We start from the raw sequence: 23358 nt of genomic DNA on the forward strand, positions 1-23358 counted from the left end.
ATCGGAAACTATTGAGGTGAAGCTGAACCAAAGATCCAAACACGACCTCTCTTCAGCATTATTTTTACATTCCCACCGACGTAGGAAACTTTTCAACTGGTCTGATGACTGGTGCAATTTATGGTTGAACTTTGATTCCAATTTGTTTGTCGAGCCCAACTAGTTTGCATTTTGTCTACTCTAGACTTCTAGTAATGCTATGGAATATAAGCGCTATACTTCTACCCACCATAATCAGTCTGAACCAGAATTCTACTTCTAATAGTGGTTTGTTGCTTCTTTTTTAAACTACTAGGTAAAACGGCCCGGTTACACGGGCCAGTTACAGTACCCATTGCACGGGTCCCAGTTACAGTGCCCGTTTACAGGGCCCGTTTACAGGACACGTTGAATGTTCCCGGTTAAAGGGGCCGGTAACACGGCCAATTTACAGGGCCCGGTTCCACGGCCCGGTAAAAGGACTCAGTTCACAGGGCCCGGTAAGTCGGCCCGTTGACAGATCCCGGTTACAGGGCCCGTTTACAGGGCCTAAACTTATGAATGTAGTTTACTGCTTAATTTTATTCTGCATTGGTTATTTCCATTACATTGCAGCACCACTTTTTCCAAGAATACATGCAATGTTCGAAAAAATTGTCCCTAAAATCTCGAAAACGTTTCATTTCCTTCGTACTGCAAACTTTGAATGAAACTGTGTAGCACGTTCACGCTTTGCCGTTTTCATTTCGGCAAAGTAACCATCGACTACCAAAAACTCGTCCAGCGCAAGAAAAATTTCCCCTACCATGCTGCATCCATAGTATCCTTAGCAAAATAACAGCAAGTGGGGAAACCTTACAGTGCGTGGGAAAACCGGAACGTCGAAATTGTGCATCTCACTTTGGCGCTCGATTCGCTCGTTCAACGGTGCTATTGCTATCTAAGCTCAAGGTAGAAATTGTCGAAATTGTGCATCTCACTTTCACGCTCGCTTCGCTCGTTCACCTTCGTTATTGCTATCTAAGCTCAAGGTAGAAATTTCATCTCGCTTACGTGCTCACTTCGCTCAATCGTACTGTCTAATGGAACCACTCAGTTAGCGGAGTTTGTATACGGGATCACGTTCCTCTGCATCTTTACCTAATGCTACAACATCAAAATGATATACCAAATACAGAACGTGCATAATCGTTGAACCTTCGTTAAGAATTCATTCCGGTACCATTGTTGAAAGTTCGGGGCGTCATCGTTAGAGTCTTGTAACTATCTTACCGTGATGACATGAGTTGAAACCGATGCTTCTTGTACCGTTTGAACTTGTCTTCTGCCGCACATCACCGGAAGGGGGATGACCGCGCAAAGGAATGATTTATGTGTGTTATTAGTTTTCATGACTTCATATTGAAGGTACCTAAAAGTGCGCGACAACTTTCTCCATTACATCTCCCTACCATGTGGTGTTGCTATCCACATTCAACGATCTTATCCAAACGACTTACGTAATGCGCGATGATTTTTGTTTTCCCACGGGGATGTTCGACAGTTAGTGAATAATTTTGCATTGGAGAGTAGGAGAACAAGAAATGGGAAAACAGGTGACGTCTTTCCAGGCGCAGTTGGAGAAGATCGATATCGCATCGATATTCCCATTATCTTCTTCTCTCTTTTGCAGGGTAGGTAATAAAATATTAAGTTTAACTCCTCCGATGCTCTTTGCGCATGATTTACTGTGGCCAGGGATGTCCATCGTCCACATCGTACTCTTTGTGATGTTTTCAATGTGCGGACGTCGAAGCAGAGCAGCAACCTGAGCCAACCAGCCATTGACCGATGACTGCCGACGCAGCAACACGCGCCAATTGGACACCTGGCGCACCGTGAGATATGACGATGCAACAACACGCCCCGACTGGTCACCCGGAACACTAGGAGATATGCGGACGCAGCTCGGTACATCAGGGCAGCGGTTCTCCAAAACGCTTCAGTTCTGTAAACGAGGACGATGAAATAAAATGAAATAAATGAAATCACTTCTTGAAAAAGCCATCCCGCAAAACAGACTCGTAACTTCGGTTCCATATGCTACGGTTTCTGGTTACGCGTGCGCATGGTGACGTGAATTCATGGAAGCTTATCACGCAGTTGCATTGGACTCAAGCATTCTTCCATGATACGTAAAGATTTCTTTCGTCTTTTTTTAAGCCATCATCATGTTTGTTTATAATGATGTGGAACGAACTCGCACCGCAAGGAATTTATCCCACTGTCTACACACAAACACATCGCCCTTCGTATCGCTACGTTCCGAAGAATTTCTTCAGGGTGGCGTTCGACTATTTTTAGCATTTCCTGTTCAAACTGATTTGAATAAAACGGCAATTAGTATGATAATCTCACGCAACTCACACCACTTAGGCACCAAACTCTTCTTATTAGTGTAGATCGCCAACTTGTACGTTATGTCAGGGACGGAAACGATTTTGTTTCGATTGGATTTCAGGCAAGCGGGTGACCAATATGATGCCATATATACACCAATATACCTACATGCTGGAAAGATGACATCATGCTTGACTGCCCCCCACTGCGACCGCGTAGAAACGCGCTTTGCTAGCGTGGAATGGTCCGAGCAACAACAGCAGGAAACGATGTGGATTTTTTATATTTGCTAAGTGGGGAGCAAGTCTATTTGGGCGAGGCACCCGGTATAGGACTTCCCATGGGATCGAACCAGAAAGAATCTGTTTTTGTAGTTGTAGTTACACAAAAACAGATACATAGTTCTTTAGCACTAGAACTACCGCGGTTTTTACACTTGAAACTTTAGCGCAAATTATTTTCAATATTAAAAAAAATAGTTTTGAGTACATAAAAATTAACATTCAATTAGATGTGTAAAAATTATGCATTAACATTTGGTATTCTACCAGCGTTAAGAAATAAATGTGATTGAAAAAGTACCTGAACAGTCAAAATGACTGGTCCGGTAGTTCTAGTGTTAGTGTTCTTAACCGAGCATCGTCGGGGCATCAATCTAATTGGGAAACTGAATTTAGATCTGGTAGGGATAGTATCTTGCTGCTTGGTATCCCGTATTTGGCTAGTAGAATTGCGTCTTCAATCACTTCAAATTTTTCTTGTAGCATACGTATTTGTCGCCTACGATAATTTTCCTTTCCAGGGGCGTCATCGGCCCAACAAACGCGAGAACGCACTTAAAACTCGAAGTGTGATTTTTTGTCATGGCTGAGTCGTTAGTCAGTATAATAGGTCTGGCTAGCAAAACCGACCAAAATTAAACAGGAACGGACCCTTTTGCAGAGGCGGATCTACCTATGAGCGGACTGAGCAACCGCGGGGGGCCTCGTGGTTAAGGGGCAGTCGTGCTTAAGGGAGCTCTGTGATGAAAACCCCAAATCGAATAAGTAACCACCGATTTCAGTTATTCTCGCTGTGTCATGCACACTATAATCAAGGTTTTTTTATTGTTATACTATGATATTACTTTGTCAATGTTAATTTTCACCTTTAAAGTCCTAGCAAAATATGTTAGCTTCTGTCTTCTTTCCATCTAATCTTTTCCGTTTGACTTGAAATGCTCTTAATCCTTGGGCTACCAGCAAAAGTCTGCATTGTTACACTTTTGAATTATTTTCCTCTTCACTGTTCAAATTGATAAAAGATTTAATAATTTGAGAGAGATTCAGCCGTAGCCTTAAAAACTGAAACTATAGGTCGAATCGCATACGAATTTGTTTAATTTTTAACCATGGCTTAAATTAAGCGATGGTCTACTTTAGCCGCTCGAATTTGGTATCGCGTACTGTTTCAATTGACCATGGTTAAATGTTAAACCAATGGATGTAATTTTGATACAAAGCCTACTTTGCGCTTTGATGACAAACAATTTGAAATGTTATTCTGAACGTTTTCAAATCAATTTTAATTAAAAAAAAACAACTTCTTTATTTTTCTTTATTGTTTAAAATTTTCACTAGTTATTTTCTTGGCATTGGTACATTTTTATTAACTACTAATGAAAAAATAACAACACGATATGGAAAACACAAACCTGTGAAATCTTTTACCTAGTGTAATTCGTAAAAACATTGGCCATTCTGCCATTTACTTTGGTTTAATTGCAAGAGGTGGGACAGTTTACAACGGGAATTAATGCAAAATAAATTTTCTGCCACTAATTCATGCCACAGAAAATATTCTAGTGGATTTCCATATCGTAGAAAATTATAACGACTGATTCGTATCGAAGCAAGGCATTTGGCTCAACTGTAAACTGCATTCAAATTAAAAATAAATGCTAAAATATATAACGTACATATCTTTCAATTTTTCGCTTCCACTTTTTATTAGAAAAATTAGGTGGAATACGCCATTTGTTGCCTTCGTTCATACAACCGGATAAGGTTCAGTTCGTTAAGCCACGTAATCCAACCAACTCTGTTTAAAAAAAACTCACGTGTTTTTCGATAAGCTAATAAATATAAAAAAGATGTTCGATAACTTGTCCTATCCTAAACACTCGTTTGCCCATCGGCGACATAACCGGTATTTATTTGTGTTTTTACTTTTTTATTAATGCTTTTTCATCCACTCCAATTTTAAAAATGTATATTCTTTTGCCTAGTTTCACAAAAATATCGACTTCCCTATTGATGTTTTGCAATAAAATATCTTGCGCGGAAGATTTGTTTATTAAACAACTACCCCAGACACATCATAAAATAAACCATCGTCAACGCTGAAGTCAGAGCGTATGCGATGCCAGAAACCATGGTTTATTATACTGCTCGAAACTTTTACCCGCAGAACCGTAGGGTGTGTGACAATCGTTTGTTTAGTTTTAAACCATGGTTTAATTTGACACAAATGAATGACAAATGAACGCGGTTCATCCAAAATGAACGCTAGACGGCAGATTAAACCATGGTTAAATAAACAAATCCGTATGCGATTCCACCTATTGTCTTGCGTATAATCTTTCAACCCGTGTGGTAGCTCACAAATCTTGCTCAAGTCACTATGAGCCGTTCTGCTATTTAAGATGACTATACGGACATCTCCAGCTTGGTTTTCCGGTGTCTTTTGAAACTTGATTCTTCTTACGTCGATGTCTCGTTGCGCATGGCATTGCTTGAATTCGGTGTACAAGGTTTCTGATTCGTCAGCAATTTGGTCCGTTACCGGGTTTGTGACGTCTAAATTCATAAGGTCAGTTACGTGTCCATATGAATCAGCTGTTGAGTCCGTTCCCCCCTTTTCGTTTGCGGTGTGGTCTAAGTTTCCGCTGACCTTGGGGTTCTTATCCACTGTACCTTCGCCGTCTTCCCCTGCGCTTGGTTTTGTGGAATGAAGCGCTTTTTGCTGACCTCGCGTTGTTACTGCTATTAGCCCCGCCTCGGTGTTGTTGGTTACCTTTTCTGGTGCCTCCGAAGGAAGTAAGCGGGACAGAAAATCGGCCACCACATTTTCTTTTCCCTTTTTGTAGCGAATTTCGCATTCTGTACCTTGTAGCTTTAAGCGGAGGCGTGTCAAGGTCGGGGACGTTTCTTTTAGTCGCCATATGGAAACTAGAGGTCGGTGGTCGGTGTACACAATGAATCTTCTTGCGAACACTTCTTCTTCTTGGCGTAACGACCTCTTGGTCATGCCTGCCCGTTAAGGGCTTACGAGACTTGTTTCCCTGTTGTACGTGGTACAGGGTCCTCTCGTACAGGGGAGGGTCCGGTCTCGGTTGGGATTCGAACCCACGCCGTCGAGGTGGTGAGCCCCGACGCTCATGGGCCGATTTTCTAACCGGCGCTACCGCTCGGCTGTCGCGGACCCCTTGCGAACACATACGGTTTAAAATACTTATACGCCCAGACTATTGCGAGAAGTTCTTTCTCAATAGTGTGATAACGTACCTCTGCTCCCCTCAGGCCCCTACTGGCGAATGCTATCGGCCTATCTATTGTCTTTTCGTTAGAGAGTACTGCGCCAATCGCGTATCCGCTGGCATCTGTAGTAAGAACAAAAGTGTCGTCGTATTGAGGACGGACAAGTAAGGGTTCGGTAGTGAGCGCATGCTTGAGTTGTTTGAAAGCTTCGTCACAGGCCGGTGTCCAATAGAATTTCACCCCCTTTTTCAGCAGGTCATTCAGTGGTTTCCTCAACGCGGCTACATTTTCAATGAACTTGGCGTAGAAATTGATCGTCCCTAAGAAGGATCGTATATCATGGATCGAGGTGGGTGCCTTTATATCTTCTATGACTTTTACCGCCTCCCGGAGTGGCTGTATTCCGTGTTGGTTGAGTCGGTGACCCAAATACCGTACCTCTTCCCTTAAAATTTGGCATTTTTTCGGTTCAAGTGTTAACCCATTTTTACGGAGTCCTATAAGCACTTTACGCAGATGCTCGTTATGTTCCTCTATGGTGCGACCGTATACTACGATGTCATCCAAATAAACTACTGCCCTTACTCCTTCTATGTCGTACAGCACGTTATTCATTAGTCGTTGGAAGGTGGAAGGACTATTCCTCAGTCCCATTGGCATACGGACGTACTCGTAATGTCCCGTCGGAGTTGAGAAGGCCGTTTTAGGCGAGTCTCTGGGGTTTAGTGGGACCTGATAAAACCCTGACTTTAAATCTAACGTAGTGAAGTATTTGCTATCCCCGAATGAATCCAACAAATCGTTTATAAATGGAATCGGATATACAAAGCGTATCGTGACCTTGTTGAGATCCCGATAATCCACTACTATTCGGTACCGTAGTGTTCCGTCCGCATCCTTCTTCTTCGGGATGGTCATGACCGGGGCATTCCAAGGACTCTTGCTGGGCCGTATAATTCCCTGCTTCAACATTTCGTCGGTCATTTCCCTCAACTGTGCCTTTGTGTCTTCTGGATATCTGTATTGTCTTGTGTTGATCGGAACGTTCGTGCTTGTCTCTATTTCATGTACTTCCTCCGTGGTGCAGGGGAATTTATCGCCCTCTAGGAAGAAAACATCGTTGAACTCTCGTATGAGTTGCTCCATTCCCTCTGCCTTGGTATCGATACTCATTGTTTCGATTGGTGTCTTTATACGCTCCTCCCCCTCGATTGGTTTCAATTTTTTGTATTCCACGAGGTCATAATCCTCATCTTTATCCAGACTATCGTCACATGAGTAATATGCTTCGGGCATTAAGGGTGCGTCCTCCTCTACGTAATATATCTGCTCAGGTTCCACTTTCTTTCTCTTAGCCCTATGACCCTTCTTACTTCCTAATTTCTCTCCGTTTCCGTCAGAGCAGCTACGAACTCCACATGTTAGGTGCAGTTGGTTTGTTTTCATACTTATCTCCGCTCTGTACAACTGGAAGAACTCCATTCCTAATAACCCGGGTGGGCCGTTTCCCCCCGTCCATACATGAAATCTAGTGGGGCATATGTGGCCTCCCACATGTAAATCTAAGGTACATACTCCTACAACTGCTAGCTGGTTCCCTGTTATGCCGAATAGCGGTTTGTGACCGGAAATATCTAATTGTGTTATCCCCAGCCTTTGGGCTTCCCTATATTCCAGCAAGTTTACCGTGGCCCCTGTATCCACAAGAAACCTCGTATCATGTCTGCGGGGATGCGCTTGTGTCGTTATAATGGCAAAAACTTGTCCGTCTTAAACTGTTATTGGGTGCACAATTTCGGTATCTGATGTCTTGCAAGGGCATGTTCGTGAGGAGATATGAATCGCATCTATTTTACTTACAATATTGCGCAGGTCGGGGAATCGTGGTAGGAAATTTGACTCCCCACATATTAGTTTTTTGGACCGTTTCCCTGGTTATGATTCTGCTGCCTGGGCCCTCGGTTATTGTGGCGCCCTTGATTCCCATTGTGGTTATTCGGTTGCGACCAGTTACCACCTTGTGGGTTTGCGTATCCGTTTTGTGGCCCCCATGTTCCGTACCCTTGGTTGTCATGGTGAACCTGACCTGGCCCATTGTGGTGCCCTCCTTCATAGTGTTGACGTTGCAAGTTTTGTGGCCAGCTGTTTGGCTGCCACCCCTGAGGGTTTTGCATACCCCCGTGCGGGTATTGGAACCAGCCTGGAGGGTATTGGGGCCATCCAACCGGGTTCATTTGGCCTCCCTCATACGGATTGCTGAACCACGCGTTCGGATTGCTTCCGTTGTTAAACGGTGCTTGAGGGGCCTGTGCGGCTCGCAGTCGCCTAGTCGCTTCCGCCACACGATCGGAATTCTCGTAGACGTCTTCCAAATAGGACATGAGTGCTTCTAGATCGAGCCCGTTTTGAGTGAGTGCTAACACTTTCAAATTCGGGTCGATCAGTCCTGTCACGAAATGGTCTTTTATATGCCGACAAGCATATTCCAATAACGATTCATTGTCTGGGGCGTATGCCTTGACCATCTCCACAATTTTTCGGGCCCTATCTCGGTATTTCTTGAAGGTCTCGTGTGACTTTTGACACAACGCTTCTGTGCGGTGGAATATCGTTTCCACTGTGTACTTTAATCCAAACTCATCGGCGAGCAGGTCCTTCATGTCGTCCCATGTCTCTGCTTTGAGGCGATGGCAATGGCCTACCGCTTCACCCCTTAGTTTGGAGAGAACTATATCCAATAGCTCATCCTCCTCCACAATCTTGCGATCGTGGACACGGTCAACTATCCGAACGAACTGCTCAAGCTCGTCCACTGAGCCTCGAAACTCAGGGATAAGTGCCATCACACTTACAATCGTAGCGTCTTTGGATTCACTCATCTTTAAGTTTCGCAAAGTGCGGTTGAGCGACAGACTGTCTCGTAAAAATTCCCTTTTTGCTCGCTGGATGTTGGCTTGATGTTTCAACTCTCTTTGTCCCTGCAGTTCCTTATCCCTGTTGTGCTGGGGTGTGCTTGCACAAAATTGATTCACTCCACGTTCCCCGAGGTCTCCTAGACTGGGCGCGCGGGTGACACTGATCTCCTGCACTTTCACTTTCGTCAAGTGGGAAGGTATCTCTAAATTATTGAGACTACCTGACCTCTCGGCTTCTTTCAGCTGATGGCTGCGAAGCTGTCTGTCGGTCATCGAAGGACACGAAAAAAATGAACTAATGCTAATGGTTCGCAATTCGCCAGAAGTAAGACGGTATCACTTCACTCACCAGGTGACCAGTAGCGTCGTCTTCATTCCGGTAGGAATCATCCGTGGTTGATTCGCGCTGATGTCCGCTGGTTCTCTTAGGTCCCGACGTCCGTTGTTCCGATGTCGGCTAGCTGCTGTATGCTGGTTCAGTCCTTTGTTTGCTATTCGCTACACTTTATTGTCACTTTATTTTATTGTTTGCCACTTATTTTGTATCACTTATTGTCACTAAACTTACACTCAATGTCTCTAAACTTACACTCAACTTACTTCCCTACACTTGCATCACCTTCGTAACCCACCGGGTAACTACTGAATGATACTGAGATTTTTATCCCACCGCTGTCACCATTTGAAACGAAAGTCGAGCGGCCAGGCAGAATGGCTCCTAACGACTTTCAACTTAAACTTCGTGGAACTTAAACTTAAACTTCGTGGAATTTAAACGACGAACTAGCGGACTCAAAAGACCTCAAATGAAACGCGACGCGCGAGTTGATCTTACTCCTGGCACCTCCAGGTCAAAATTGCGAACCTTTATTTAACAGTTGATTGTTCTTACATACTAAAATCATCCCTGTTGTCCCATCAGCTCTCCGCCCTCTTCCCTTGGTCATCACCTCGCCTAAGCCTCAACTTCGCCGCTTCGTTATCCGCATTCCAGAATGGAAAACATTCCTCGGTTTCCGCGATGCTTCTGCGATGCTTTGTCATCAGCTGTGCTTGGGTTGAACAACATCTTAACTTCCGCGATCAACATTTCTTCTTCCGCTGTACACAACTCATAACCAGGTCAAGATCAAGTAAAGTTGTCATTGTTACGCGATCCTACCGTTAGGTGACGTTGTCGTAGGTGCGCCGCTGAATTCTGCTGACAATGGTTTTTCGGCACGATGAGCCATGCGAGCTGTGCGGGTTCAGACCTTGGCTGTGTTCTGCTGACGCGATGTTTGCTGGCGGTTTTCGACCTTGGCTAGGTTCTGCTGACGCGATGTTTGCGCTTTCGCCGCGCGCGTTCGCGATGTGTCATGCCCGGCGAGCTTCCGTGGTTGCGGAGTGTTCTCTCTGCTGACGTCGATGTTTGTTGGCGATCTTGGCTGGCGGTTGGTGGCTTGAGGTGGAAGACGGTTGGGGCTAGCTGTTGGACAAGCTGGGTCGCTTCAGTGATATTGAAGTCAAATAGAGCGCTCACTGCATTGAAGGTCGATAGCGACCGATGCAATGGATCGTTCTGGTCAGAACTTGTCCGGCTAGTGGATGGCAGGAAAGGTGGTCTATCACGAAGATGACGCGAAGGGATGTAAAAGGGTAAGGAAGATAGAAGGAGAGGAGCATCAAGGTCATGGAGGAGGAGGTTCGCGAGGAACAAGGATTGGGTGGCCACATGTTTTTGCTGAATAGTTTGAAGTCCGAGCAAATGCAACGCGACGGATAGGGGGGAATAGGAAATGCAGAGTCGTTGACAAAACGTCTCGTAGCAAGGCGAGTAAACTTGCGCTGCACACTTTCCGGCCTGTTCATTGCTGTAACCCCCGCAGGGGACCACACAACACAAGAGTATTCGAATATTGGGCGGACCCAACAGCAGTGCAGCGCCCCGAAACAAAAAGGGTCCCGTAGTTCTGCTGACATGCGCGTTATAAGGCCAAGTGTCCTGATCGCTCCATCCCCTATTGAATTGATGTGGTCAAAGAAGGTGAGTCGGTCATCCAGCCACACCCTAAGATCCTTCACCGCAGATACCCTCGTAAGTGGATTCCCACAAAGGATTCCCACAAAGTAATCGAAATAGATCGAATCATGAATGCGTCCGAATGATACATTTTTGTGGATAGAGCACTAGGCCGTTTACGGTGCACGGTGCAAAAGTCATTGAAGGATCTTTGGAAAGAATGGCAGTCAAGGAGGGTGGAGACAAGAAAGAAAATCTTAACACCATCGGCATATAGGTAGTACCCATCACCAGGAAGGACACCCTCGCAATCGTTGAAGAAGATGGAAAATAGGAGAGGACTCAGGACGCTCCCCTGAAGGACATAAAGAGAAAAGAGAAATGATTTGGCACTCTCACCCTATAGGAGCGACCTGAGAGGAAGGATTACAATTGGCAATACGATAGCAATGGATCGCCAACACCGAATCGTTCGAGTTTCGCCATCAACAGATTGTGGGGTAGTCAGTCAAACGACCTAGCCGCTATGCGCAAATTGCATTTCCGTTCTGCCAGCGATTCGTAGAAACGCCGGCCTACCTTACGGGCTCTGTCGGTCTGAGCATACCGACGCTGGCTTACGGAAAAGGACACTGTTGGCCCCACGAAGCGCTTAACTTGTCACGACGGAACGGGGTGTGATGAGCGTATTCTTAGGCACACAACTTGGTTTTAGATGTGAAGGGTGAAAGTTTTTGGAACCGAAAACAAATATACGTAATGAATTTTTAAATTTGAGACTCATACACTATATTTTGAAATACATCCCCAAGTATCTTCACTTAAGATCTCAAATCGCTCCGACATCTCAATAGAAAGATATTTTGTCAGAGGTACTGGAACACGAATTCTCTGGGAAGACCGGTTGAACGTTAACGTAGGTAACACTTGAAGGTTTACCAAGCTTTTGGTGGTACACATTTAATTTTCTAATGTTTTCAGCATCATTTATAATGGGAAAATGAACAAATTTCATATTTTGCGCAAGTGCACTCTCACAAATCACAATTCAAAAGTAAACAAACTACAGTAAACAAACGACACGATTGATCTCAGCTGCAAAAATGCCGCCTACTATAACGCTTACTGTTATATTGTCAAAATCGTCGGGAACGACCCTTCCCGGGAACGACCGTTCCCCGGAATAGGGCCGAATGACTACTTTGCATAAATATTCGGCCCTATTCCGGGGAAGTGTCGTTCCCGTAGTTTGTTTACGTTTAACTGTCAATTTTTTTTTAAAATGTTCGTTTTCTGTTCTACGCCAGAGTTAAACTGTTATACGCGGGAACGGTCGTTCCCGCATTGTATGGGGAAAATTTTTGCTGCTCTTTGAGCATCCGTTCAATCGTCTACCCGGGTAGTTTTGGAGTTTTATTTTCAAATAACTTTTGATTGGATTGTCGTATCGGCATGAAACTTTCAGAATGACTAGAACAAATAATTTTCTTTCGTTTTGCTGAACTAACATTTTTTTAAAATGAATTTAAACAATTTGTTTTGCATTATTTGGTTGACACCCCTTACTCGTACAACCGGTCAACCCGTGTTGTCTATACATTTGTATGGGAGATTCCGTTTGCCTGTACTTTAGACCTCATATCTTTTTATTGCGATGTCGGATCGATTTGAAATTTTCAGTAATGATACTTGAGGGTATTTTCGAAAATATTGTATATGATTCATAAATTTAAAAATTCATTACATATATTTATTTGTGGTTCCCAAAAATTCACCCTTCATATCTACAACATGCTACCAGTTTAGCCCATTTATTAAAAATGGAAGGTTGCTTTTTATGCAGTTTAGTTCGGTCCTAGATACAGGGTGGCCACTCAACCGGGAAAACCGGGAAAACCGGGAATCAACCTTGAATTCAATTTTACCGGGAAAAAACCGGGAAAACCGGGAATTTCGCCGAAAAAACCGGGAATAATTTTCACATAATATTTTTTTGAGATTTACATATTTTATTCTCGTAGCGTAGTTATATTTTCATGTAAAATTGTCACTACATTTCAATTGTTAAGGGCGACATTTGTTGTCAACTGTTTGAAGGTCCACTGTATCCGTATTGCGTTTTCGTTTCTTCCAGTGGTGCCGTCGTAGAGGCAAAGCGAGAAAGCATGATGATTTTGTCGCCACGGAAGCAATGTGTACGAAAGACAAACGCATCGAGGGTTAACATTGGTAACATGGTAACGGGGATTTCCAGTTGAAATTGTAAATGCATTGATCATCTGTTTAAACACTCGATATGAAATGGCAAAGCAACCAAATGTCTTTGTATATGCTTCAGATAGTAGCCAAAACAGTTACTTTAAATCTAGTAAATCTACTAGCTGAAAAGCTAATCGCTTCCTATGATATTGTACGAAAATATTCACAGCGTTCAAATCCGTCCTTTGAAATTTCAATTGCAAACTCCTGTCCTTCTACCAATATTTCCTGATGAGATCCTTTATCCTGTTGAGTTTATAAGGTTGCTTGTTTCGGGACGATCGCACGCGGTGCAATCTCTTGCTTCACTTGTTATGAATGTGTCACTATGGATGTACTTTTCGGATGTGATCTGATCGATTTATATGCTTGCAGATATACGGAAATAATTATGTATGTTTCATTCTATTTGTCAGCAATGGTTTGATATGGATAAAGGTTTTTGTTTTACCTTTAACTGTTAACCACTCTCTAGCTGGTGTATTGGTTGTTTTGGTATGGGATCTCATTGTATTGCGGCATTCGCTAGACGAGTGTGCTGATCAGTTTTTATTCTTGGTGAAATGTAGCTCATTTGAGTTGTTGGTGTGTTTGCATAAAATTTTGATAACGTGAATCATTTGTATCGACGTGTTTATGAACGTGTCTTTTGATAGAAATATTAGAAGATGTACAACAGGTATGCTACATCTCCCTTCTTTTGTTGAAAAATGTTATGATTAAGCAAATTCTATGAGCGAAGGAAAAACATTTTTCGTTTCTAATTTTGAGCCGAATTAAAAATTGAATCATTAATGAAGTTGTTCTTTAACATTTTTATAAGGATTTTCTTTTAAAATATATACGCTCAAGCAATGTGTGTTGTTGCAATGAAAGTTCAGTTTACGATGCTCTATAATCCCAAACCGTATGTGTTGTCCCTGTTTTCCTTCGGTTTTTCAATAGTTTTTGTTTTTGAAAATTTTAAAGTTATTTCCTTAAAGTATTCTTTAACACATAACTTACATGCAGTTTTGACCTACCTAAAAAACCATAGAGACATATAACAGCCAAGTTTATCTACTATAAGCAATCGAAATGTAGTGAACCTGCATAAACTAGAAAAAACCGGGAAAAGCTGGGAAAAAACCTGGAAAACCGGGAAAAAACCGGGAATTTGAAATCATAATCTGAGTGGACACCCTGTTGATAGCAAAAGCTGCGCAATTTCGGCATCCTTATCCTTTATCAATATCCGGGTAGATTGATACAGTTCCTTCCAGCCTTCCACCTGCCGGCGAAGCGTTTCGATTTCTTCCTGCAATAATGCCGCGGAATTCGATGGGCCAGGATTGCTTTCACTTTCCTTGCCGGTCGCCTCGAAGGATCCTATTGTTTCCAACGCTGGTGGCAAGGCCTCTAACAGTTCATTTTGGCTTGCGCTTTTTTTTTTTTTTTTTTTTTTGTTTTCGGGGAGGAAACCTTCAAAAGGCGCCCACCTGGCACGACAGGTGGGGAGTGTCTGATTTCTACGGACTAAAACCTAACCCCGGCCTCTAAACCCTGGCTCCACCCAGATCCCGTCTTAACTGATATGGCATGGGTGGGGGTGATGTTGGTACATCTCGCCTTGGGTGATGCATGGCATCATGGCTCGTTTTAACGTGCATCTCTTTATCGTTGTCGCTGTCGTCTCCTGGCTGGCATGGGGCTTTCGTAGTTCCACATCCGCTGCAGATTCGTCATAATGCTTTTACTGGTGGAGCAGGCTGCCTGCCACACATCCTCACTCGCACACATGTCGTCGCATAATTCTCGTAGTGTTGGATATGATCCATCGGGCCGTTGGAGAGGCCGTCTTTCCGCGTTGAACCGAGGGCAGATGCGAAGCACGTGGTCTGCTGTCTCTTGTTCTGCTGGGCATGCTGGGCATGTTGGTGACTCAGCGTTATCGACCCGGTGTTGGTAGGCGCGGAGAAAACCAAACCCCGTCAGCACCTGCGTTAGGTGTCGGTTGATCTCTCCGTGCTTCCTTGTTGTCCATCTGGAGATATCTGGGATGCATTCGCGGGTATGATGTCCGTGCCCAGCAGCCTCCCATTGTTCCTGCCAGAGTATCATCGTCTCCGCCTTCATTTCTCTCCGAACTTCCTTCGGATCTCTCCCGCTGTTCCGCAGTTCGTAGCAACGGGCATCCTCGCGGATTACCAGATGTATTGGCACCACCCCCGCAATGACGCATGCTGCCTCGTAAGAAACGTTGCTGAAGGCACACGCGACCTTGTTTACCGCAGGCTTGTGCGCTCTCTGCAGTATTGCTCGGTACGAGTCGTATCTTAAGCATTCTTGCCACACCGGGGCGCCGTATCGGATGATACTCTCTACCACGCTGACCAGGATTCTCTTAATGCTGCTGCGTGGGGCTCTTCTGCTGCTGATGATTCTGTTGAGAGACTGGAAGGCCGAGGTTGCTTTCTTTGCTGCGGTTTCTAGATGTTGTTTGAACGTTATCTTGGTGTCCAAGGTAACTCCAAGATACCGAATCGCAGGCTGCTCTAGGACATCAACACCCTCGACGGATATTTTGGCCAGCTCATGCAAGCTCCTGTGCTGGCTGTGGAAGACCAGGAGCTCCGTCTTTTGTAGCGCCAATCGAAGCTTTACACTTGACATCCACTGTTGTATTGCATGGACTGCCACTTCTGCCGTAGTGTTTAGCATCGGGATGTTATCTGCTACGACCGTAAGTACTATGTCGTCCGCAAAACCCACGATGCCGCAACCTTGAGGAAGGTCCAGCCGAAGAACGCCATCATACATTATATTCCACAGTATTGGTCCTAAGACAGAACCCTGTGGAACCCCCGCCGTGATGCCGCGTCTCTCTACTCCCTCGTTGGTCTCATAGAGGAGGAGCCTGTTGGAGAAGTAGTCTCCGATGACTCTGTAGAGGTAGCCGGGGACTTGCAATCTCCTCAACGCCGAGGCTATCGCTTCCCAGCTGGCGCTATTAAAGGCGTTTCGTACGTCCAGAGTTATAAGCCCAAAGAAGCGTCCGCCATACCGGTACCGATTGCGGTGTGGTCTCGCCTGTTCGATGACGTAACGGATGGCGTCGATTGTGGAACGCTTTCGACGAAACCCGTACTGCAGTCCCGACAGTCCGTTCGCCCCTTCCGAATACTCCGTGAGCCTGTTGGTGATAACTCGTTCGTAGAGCTTTCCGAACGCGTCCAGCAAACATATTGGTCTATATGCGCTTGGGTCGTTCGGTGGTTTGCCTGCTTTTGGTATGAGAACCAACCTTTGCTGTTTCCAAACGTCCGGAAACCGACCCTCTTCCAGGTATTTTTGAAGCATAGCTCTCACCGCTGCCGGTTGGGATCGTACTGTCTCAGCTGCAGCAACATTTGGGATGCCGTCGAGTCCCGGCGCCTTGCGCGACACCCATCGGTCTACGATCGACAAGAGCTCCTGTTCCGTGATTGTAGGAATCTCCGCAACCTCAGCGACCGGTTCCAGTCGAGGGAGCGGCCATGTTTGCTGTTGATGATGTGGAAAGAGTGTGTCCACTATCCGGCGGAGTTTTTCGGGACACCTCTCTGGAGCAGTTCGTGGGCATCTCATCCGACGCATTACGACCTGATAGGCAGATCCCCACGGGTTTACATCGGCCTCTGCGCATAGTTCTTCGAAGCATTGTTGTCTGGTCGCCTCGATTGCTATCGCTAGCTCCTTCTTTGCTGTCCGGTATTCCACCAACCTGGGGTCCATCCGATCGAGAGTTCCAGCTCTTTTTAGTACCCTGCGAGCTCTGTTGCAACGGTCCCTTTTGTTGTCTAGGTCCTCGTTCCACCAAAAAGCCTTCCTGGGACCCCTTGCCGTAGAGCGACGTGGCATGGTCGCGTCACAGGCATTAGATACCGCTCTGGTTAATTGCTCTGCCCGCAGGTCCTGGCCGTAGATGTCCTCCGCATGTAGTGCCTCTGCAAAGACTTCCTTTTCGAAGAAGGTGGTTTTCCATGCCCTAGCTGGCAGTAGTGAGCGTTCTCTTGTTAGGTGCTGCGGTCGTCGCTGTCCATTGTTGGGAATCATTCCCACTTCGAAGAACACTGGGAAGTGGTCACTCTGCATGTGGTCGTCTCCAACTTCCCATTTTGCCCCGCGCATCATGGATGGACTGCAAAAGGTTACATCGATTACCGACTCCCCTCCGTTCCTGCTGAAGGTGGGACTAGTTCCGACATTCAGCAACAGCATCCCCGCACTCTCCATTGCCTCTTCTAGCTTTTCTTCTCTTCTATTGGTTGCTCTGCTTCCCCAGCTGGTGGACCATGCGTTGAAGTCACCCGCAACTACTACCCTGCTGCGCCCGACGACCAACGCCTCAACGTGAGCAATCAAGGCCTCATAATCCTCCGGAGAAAAACTGGGTGGTGCGTAGCAACTCACGTAGAGAGTGCCGTTTATCACTGCTGCAGCGCATCCTTGGTGTTGTGTGGATATTACTTCTTGGACTGGGTATCTTCCCAGTACGAGGATTGCAGCTCTGTCACCCACATCAACCACCCAGTTGGCATTTTCGCGCGGGACTTTGTATGGATCCGACACTAATATAACCTCACAGTTTTTCTGCAGAGCCGTCTGATAAATTAGTTGCTGGGCGGCTTGGCAATGGTTGATATTAATCTGCAGGTGTTTCATACTCGTTTTTTGTTGAAACTGGAGCGCTTAGGGCATCGAACGTGGCCGGTAACATGATCCGATCCCGACTCGACCCCGCAATCCAAGCAGCGACGCTCGCTCGAGCACTGGGCTGCTTTGTGACCCTCGTTGCCACAGATCATGCAAAGACCCGATCGGTCCGGTCCTTCGCAGTGACGTTGGATGTGTCCACTGTGGAAGCATCTAAAGCACTTCTTGGACTCGGTGTCCTCTGCTATCGTGCAGGACGTCCATCCGATACGCAGCCTTTTCTCTAGTAAGGTGGTCGCCTCGGTTGCTGCCACCCGGATAAACGCCTTGCGAAGACCCCGGTGTACCGCTCCCAAACGAACCGCCGACGCGCTGATGTTGACGCGCTGTTGCTCTTCGAGTGCATCGCGGATCTCCTCACGCGTTGCCACCTCGTCTACGTTGCGGATTACGACCGTGACGGTTTGTCTAAGGGTGGTCACAGTCGCCTTTCCCTCAAGCGAAGCTTCCATTCTCTCCGCCAATACCGTGGAGTCCCTCGAGCTCTCCCTGGTCAGTTCCACTAGCATGTGCTCGCCCGTCCGCCGAACTCGCTTGCTGGCCTCTCCTACCTGTTTTAGCCTGGGGTCAGTGCGAAGGGCTGTTAGCACCTCCTTGTAGCTTCTTCCTTCGGCGATCTTGACCAGGATGGCATCTGGTCTAGCGTGAACGCGGGGAACCTTTATTTTCTCCCCTTTGTTTTTAGCACTTCCATTTTTTCGGTTTTCAACCAGCTGCCAGGCATGTTGGCCGCGCTTGGGGGCCGTCTGCTGCTCCGGATGCTGCTGCTGCTGGTCCGGATGCTGCTGCTGCTGCTCCGGTTGCTGCTGCTGCTGGTCCGGATGCTCCGGTTGCTGCTGCTGCTGGTCCGGATGCTGCTGCTGCTGCTGCTGCTGCTGCTGCTGCTGCTGCTGCTGACCTTGCCGCTCAGCCGTGCCTCTCTTATTACCTTTTCGAAGCTGTCTCTCCAGCTCCTGTCGTAGTCTGCGCTCTCGTTCAAGCTCGGAGGCCAGGTGCTCCAGCCTCTCGCTTAGCTTCGTCACTCTCTCAGTGAGAAGCACTATAGAAGGGTCTACGCTACTGGGGGCAGCGGAGAGCGTAGGCTTCGGCAACGGCACTGCCTCTGGGCCCCCCGGAGCCCCTTCGCCTGACGGCGTTGGTGGTGGTGTGGCCAAATCCCCGGCGTCCCTAGCACCTGCGTTGGGCAACGATCCCAAAACCATCGTTTTGTTGGTCGCTCGTGAGGAACGCGTTGGCAGGCGGCTGGGCGGGGGATTACCCTGTCGCTTTTCGGCCAAACGGGTCGAAGCTCGCATCTTCTGGTTCGTGGTACCAAGCTCACCCGCACCGACGCGCTCTGGCCCACGCTGCTACACAGGAGTCAAAAGCCGTTATTTCACCGTTACTTTACCGTTAGGTACCTCCGTATCTCGGCCTCCCATCGTCTCGTCCCAAATCTCTACTCTCTTGTCCCAATGCACTACTGTCACTTGCCGGTACACGTTGCTCTCGCTCTGCACCTTCTGTAGATCACTCCACCAGTGCTCACACTCACACGCACACACACACGCAAGTTCCCACTTGTTAGCTGCGGAGCATCCAAAAGCACGTCTGCTCTCGTCGACTGGCCGATCGCAACTCTTTGGCTTGCGCTTAGCTTATTACTTTTCTCCGCGATCTCTAACTTTACTGCTTCGGCCATAGTGTATTTACGTACTTTTGCCTTCCGAAACGACGTAAGTTCAACAATAAACCAGACATAAAACCACAATTCCCATTCAAGATAAAGCCATCAACAAAACCAAAAACAACAACCTTGATTTCTAAAAGCTTCGGAAAAACGATTTCACAAAACGAATACGTAAGTTCATTGTTCCTAAGAACTACATCCACCGATTTCAGTTGATATCTGAAGTGCCTGTATAAGGTTAGAGTGCTTTCTGTATCACACACCATCTGGATTGCCTGGAGGTTTGGAGCGATGGTACAGAAATCAATCGCAGTCAATAGCGTTGTGCTATTAAACCTTATTTCCCGTACAGAAAGTTGTTTTAACTCCGCCAACTGTCTAAAACCGTTTGTACGCACTTCCATATCTTCAAGCTGGTTCAATGAAAGAGCCTTCAAAGTTGGAACCTCCAGTCGGATGCGCTTGATTAGCGACACTTCATTGTTCCACTCTAAATCTAAGCTCACTAAAAATCTTTCGAAACGCTGTAAAATGGTAACGAATTTCTCGCAAGTGCCTCTATTGCTGGCACTGAACCGAATATGGCGATACCGTCTTTGACTTCTTCTGAGTACGTTTAATGAGCCACGTTTTACATAATCGTTCGCTACATAAAAGCGCACGCGATCTAGTCCGCGTCCAGAAAATACCAACTGCGACCACTGAAAGCACATCAAGCTGGCAGTTTTTAACTCAGACACGGTCAAGTAGTCGAAAATGATTCCAAGAATCTACAAAACAAAAAAAAGTATTTAAAACAACGAACTGTGTTATTAGCATAAAATAAACTCACTTCATCTGGTAAATCGCAAATTTCTATTGTTTGCTTAGTAGAATTATCCATTGTGCAGAATGAAATATTGTTCAACGCATCAAAACCGCTACACAAGAATTACTAGATGTTTTCTCCTTTCAATCTTTCGTAAGTATCTCTTTTGACTAAAAACCCAGTCTACTGCGAACAAAACTATGTCAGTTTGTTCGATCCAAAGAAAGTACTATGGTATGTTGATTCGCAACTGTGGTATGCATGATCTAGTCGTAATGATTCTTCTTGGTGTAACGACCTTGTTGGTCATGCATGCCCCGTTAAGGGCTTACGAGACTTTTTTTGACCCTACTAGGTAAAACGGCCCGGTTACGCGGCCCAGTTACAGGACCCAGGTATAGGACCCGGTTACAGTGCCCGTTTACAGGACCCGATTACTGGGCCCGTTTACAGGTCCCGGATACAGGGCCCGTTGATAGGTCCCAGTTGCAGGGCCCGTTTACAGGGCCAGGTTACAGTGCCCGTTTACAGGGCCCGGTAATGTTATGATTGAGAAAATTCTATGAGCGAAAGAAAAACATTATTCATTTTTATTTTTTAGCCGTATTAAAAATTAATTTGTCTTTTATGTCAAAAATGAAGTTGGGTAAAAACAAAGTATGATGTCCCCCCCCTCTCACGAGAGCGGCGCTGAGTGACTTCGAGCAGAATTCGAGCTGGAAGCGAGCGACATTATTAAATAGCCGCATTGTATGCAAAGCTGTGTCTTTGATGAATCGGTTATTGCTAAATTAGCCGCGCATTCACTTGCGCACGCCACTAGATGGCAGTGACAAGGATTTTCAAATTGACCGTGTTGGTAATGACGTATTCTAACCTAGCTTGGCTAATATATTTTATTTGTTTTAAGTTGGGTAAATGTGGTATAAGTTTAAGTAAAATAAATTTTGATGTTCTTTTTTTAACTCTCAGTCCTTTCCATAAATGCCTTAGAATGGTTACATGCGTATATTATTAATGTGCAAATTAATAATGGATTGGTCGTATTCATTATACGATCAATCCATGAATGTTTCAATTTTCGTCTTAAATTATTGACGAGATTGTATCCATATATGTTTTTGTATTATTTATGTTACTCAAAGCCAACATGAATATATTTAAATTCTTTTTATTATACAACGAAACTCATTACCCAAACTCAAAAGTATTTATAATCTGATTTACAAGGATTTGTTGGTATAGCTACTATCAGCTTAGCATTTCCTTTCAGTCAGCATATATGAATCTGACTACGAAAATTTCACATAGTTTAATATATTAACCGCCATGTATAGGACGACTAACAGTTTACTGACAGTAAATATTCCGTTCAAGTCGAACCATTCCCTGGTAATACTTGAACGAAAAATTAAATTTATGTCATTTCAAAATGTCGCAATAAAACTTAATGTCATTTAAGATTTAAAATATTTTACGTTGATATTATACTGATCACATTATTTTCAATAAGTTAGTTATGGCTTAGGTCTTGACTGATGTGAATACTTTTAGAAACTGGTAAACAAGAAGCTTCCATACAATATGCATTTAAAAGAATATTATATTCATTTTTTTTAAGCAAACACGTTGTTGATGGTAAAGTTAAAACCGGCTTTATTATCGGTATTCTACTATAAGAATTAGTTTGTTGAACAGTCTCGTTCTATAAAGGATTCAAATGTCTGCCTAAATTGTACTATGGCTGGCTGGCACAAAACGGCTCAAAACGGCACCACTTACGCGTCGAGACTCTGCGCGAAAACAAAACGACGAGGCTAGTCATGTTTTCCCTATTTTCAAAGTGTTGTTTTCCTATTGTACGGGACAGCGTCGAGAAAACTGACAGTTCCCGACGGAATAATCATGCTGATGCCAACTATCTGGAAAATGTTTGCACTTGGAGGCTCAAAATCTGCATATCGTGAACTTTGTGAAACTTGTGCAGGACCAATGTATTAAATCGAAAAAAAAACAAAAACGTAAAAATGTTTCGATTGTCATCCCAGTTATTGTTCAGGTTTCTTGTACATGAACTATTTGCAGATATGAAGTTCATTAGCCATTTTACACAAATAAAATATTTTGTTTCGTCAAATGTTTTCGGCAATGGTATCTGTTGGTTGTGATATTTGAAATATGTTTTGTCGGAGCTTTCTGGAGAAAGAACCACAAAATTAGTGCTTTTATTCCGACCTAATTATCACGCCAACTTATCGCGAAGAGCCCTTATGATGGCTTGCGCAGCCCTTTTATCCCCTTCGTGGTCTAAGCCCCATCGCTGCTGCATGAGTCGCGGCTACTGTCACATTGACTGCTGGTGCAGCTGACAGCGACGGTGTTGTGATAAATCTTATCGCAACAGTATCAATAATTCATTTACGTCTATCTCAAAGTATTCAGTTGGATCATTCCAAACGTTTTGATGAACATAGATCAGAAAAGTGTGGCATGGTGTTTGCATAACTCCTAATTTACACCTAAGATTCATTGAATATCAATATGTAGATTTATCAATATGTAGATCTCACAAATTCTTGCCATGACTGATCAGCAGGTCAAATACAGTTGAACTTGAATAATTGTTACCCGTGAAAAGCCATCATCTATTTTGGCATGGCTTCACACAGCTTTTCACTATTTGTTTGATGATGTTTTATCTTCACCAATTTACTGTTGGGATCATAATATTATACCATTCCAAGAATAGAAGAACACGGAACTGATGTAACGTATGCATTAAAAAAAATAGACATATTTTCATTGTCGATAAGAAAAAAGTTAACCAAGCTAATTAAATGAAGTAAACTTTGTTGTAAAGTTTGATCTTTTAGCTACTTTCAAAAAATATTTTGACGCCCACTAAGCCAGCCTTACGGTCCTTGGCTGAAACTTTAGCCATAGCCAACAAAATCATTCATGTAGAAGTTTTTTCAGCTGTTGTGTGGCATTCACGATCAAATGCTACTCCGTTTGGACTTCAGAATGTTGGAATAGGTCCCACATTTGAATGCTGTACATGTTTTTTCGATTGGTTGTAGTTGAGAGGCATGCGG

The 23358-nt window shown here is 44.8% G+C and overlaps 1 protein-coding gene across 1 annotated transcript; it reads right to left on the reverse strand.

The window, feature by feature from the left end:
* Nucleotides 1-17731: 17731 nt before the first annotated feature.
* LOC131292925 (uncharacterized) lies at nt 17732-18238 on the reverse strand. The gene has a single exon (XM_058321023.1). The coding sequence runs from the start codon at nt 18236-18238 to the stop codon at nt 17732-17734; it is 507 nt and encodes a 168-aa protein (XP_058177006.1).
* Between the last annotated feature and the right edge of the window lie 5120 nt (nt 18239-23358).

The sequence above is a fragment of the Anopheles ziemanni genome, unplaced genomic scaffold (assembly GCF_943734765.1).
Source record: "Anopheles ziemanni unplaced genomic scaffold, idAnoZiCoDA_A2_x.2 scaffold_36_ctg1, whole genome shotgun sequence".
NCBI classification, from domain to species: domain Eukaryota; kingdom Metazoa; phylum Arthropoda; class Insecta; order Diptera; family Culicidae; genus Anopheles; species Anopheles ziemanni.

Bases quoted from the DNA above. Each gene is read 5' to 3' on its own strand.
- LOC131292925 (XM_058321023.1), bottom strand. From the start codon at position 18,238: ATGGAAGCTTCGCTTGAGGGAAAGGCGACTGTGACCACCCTTAGACAA.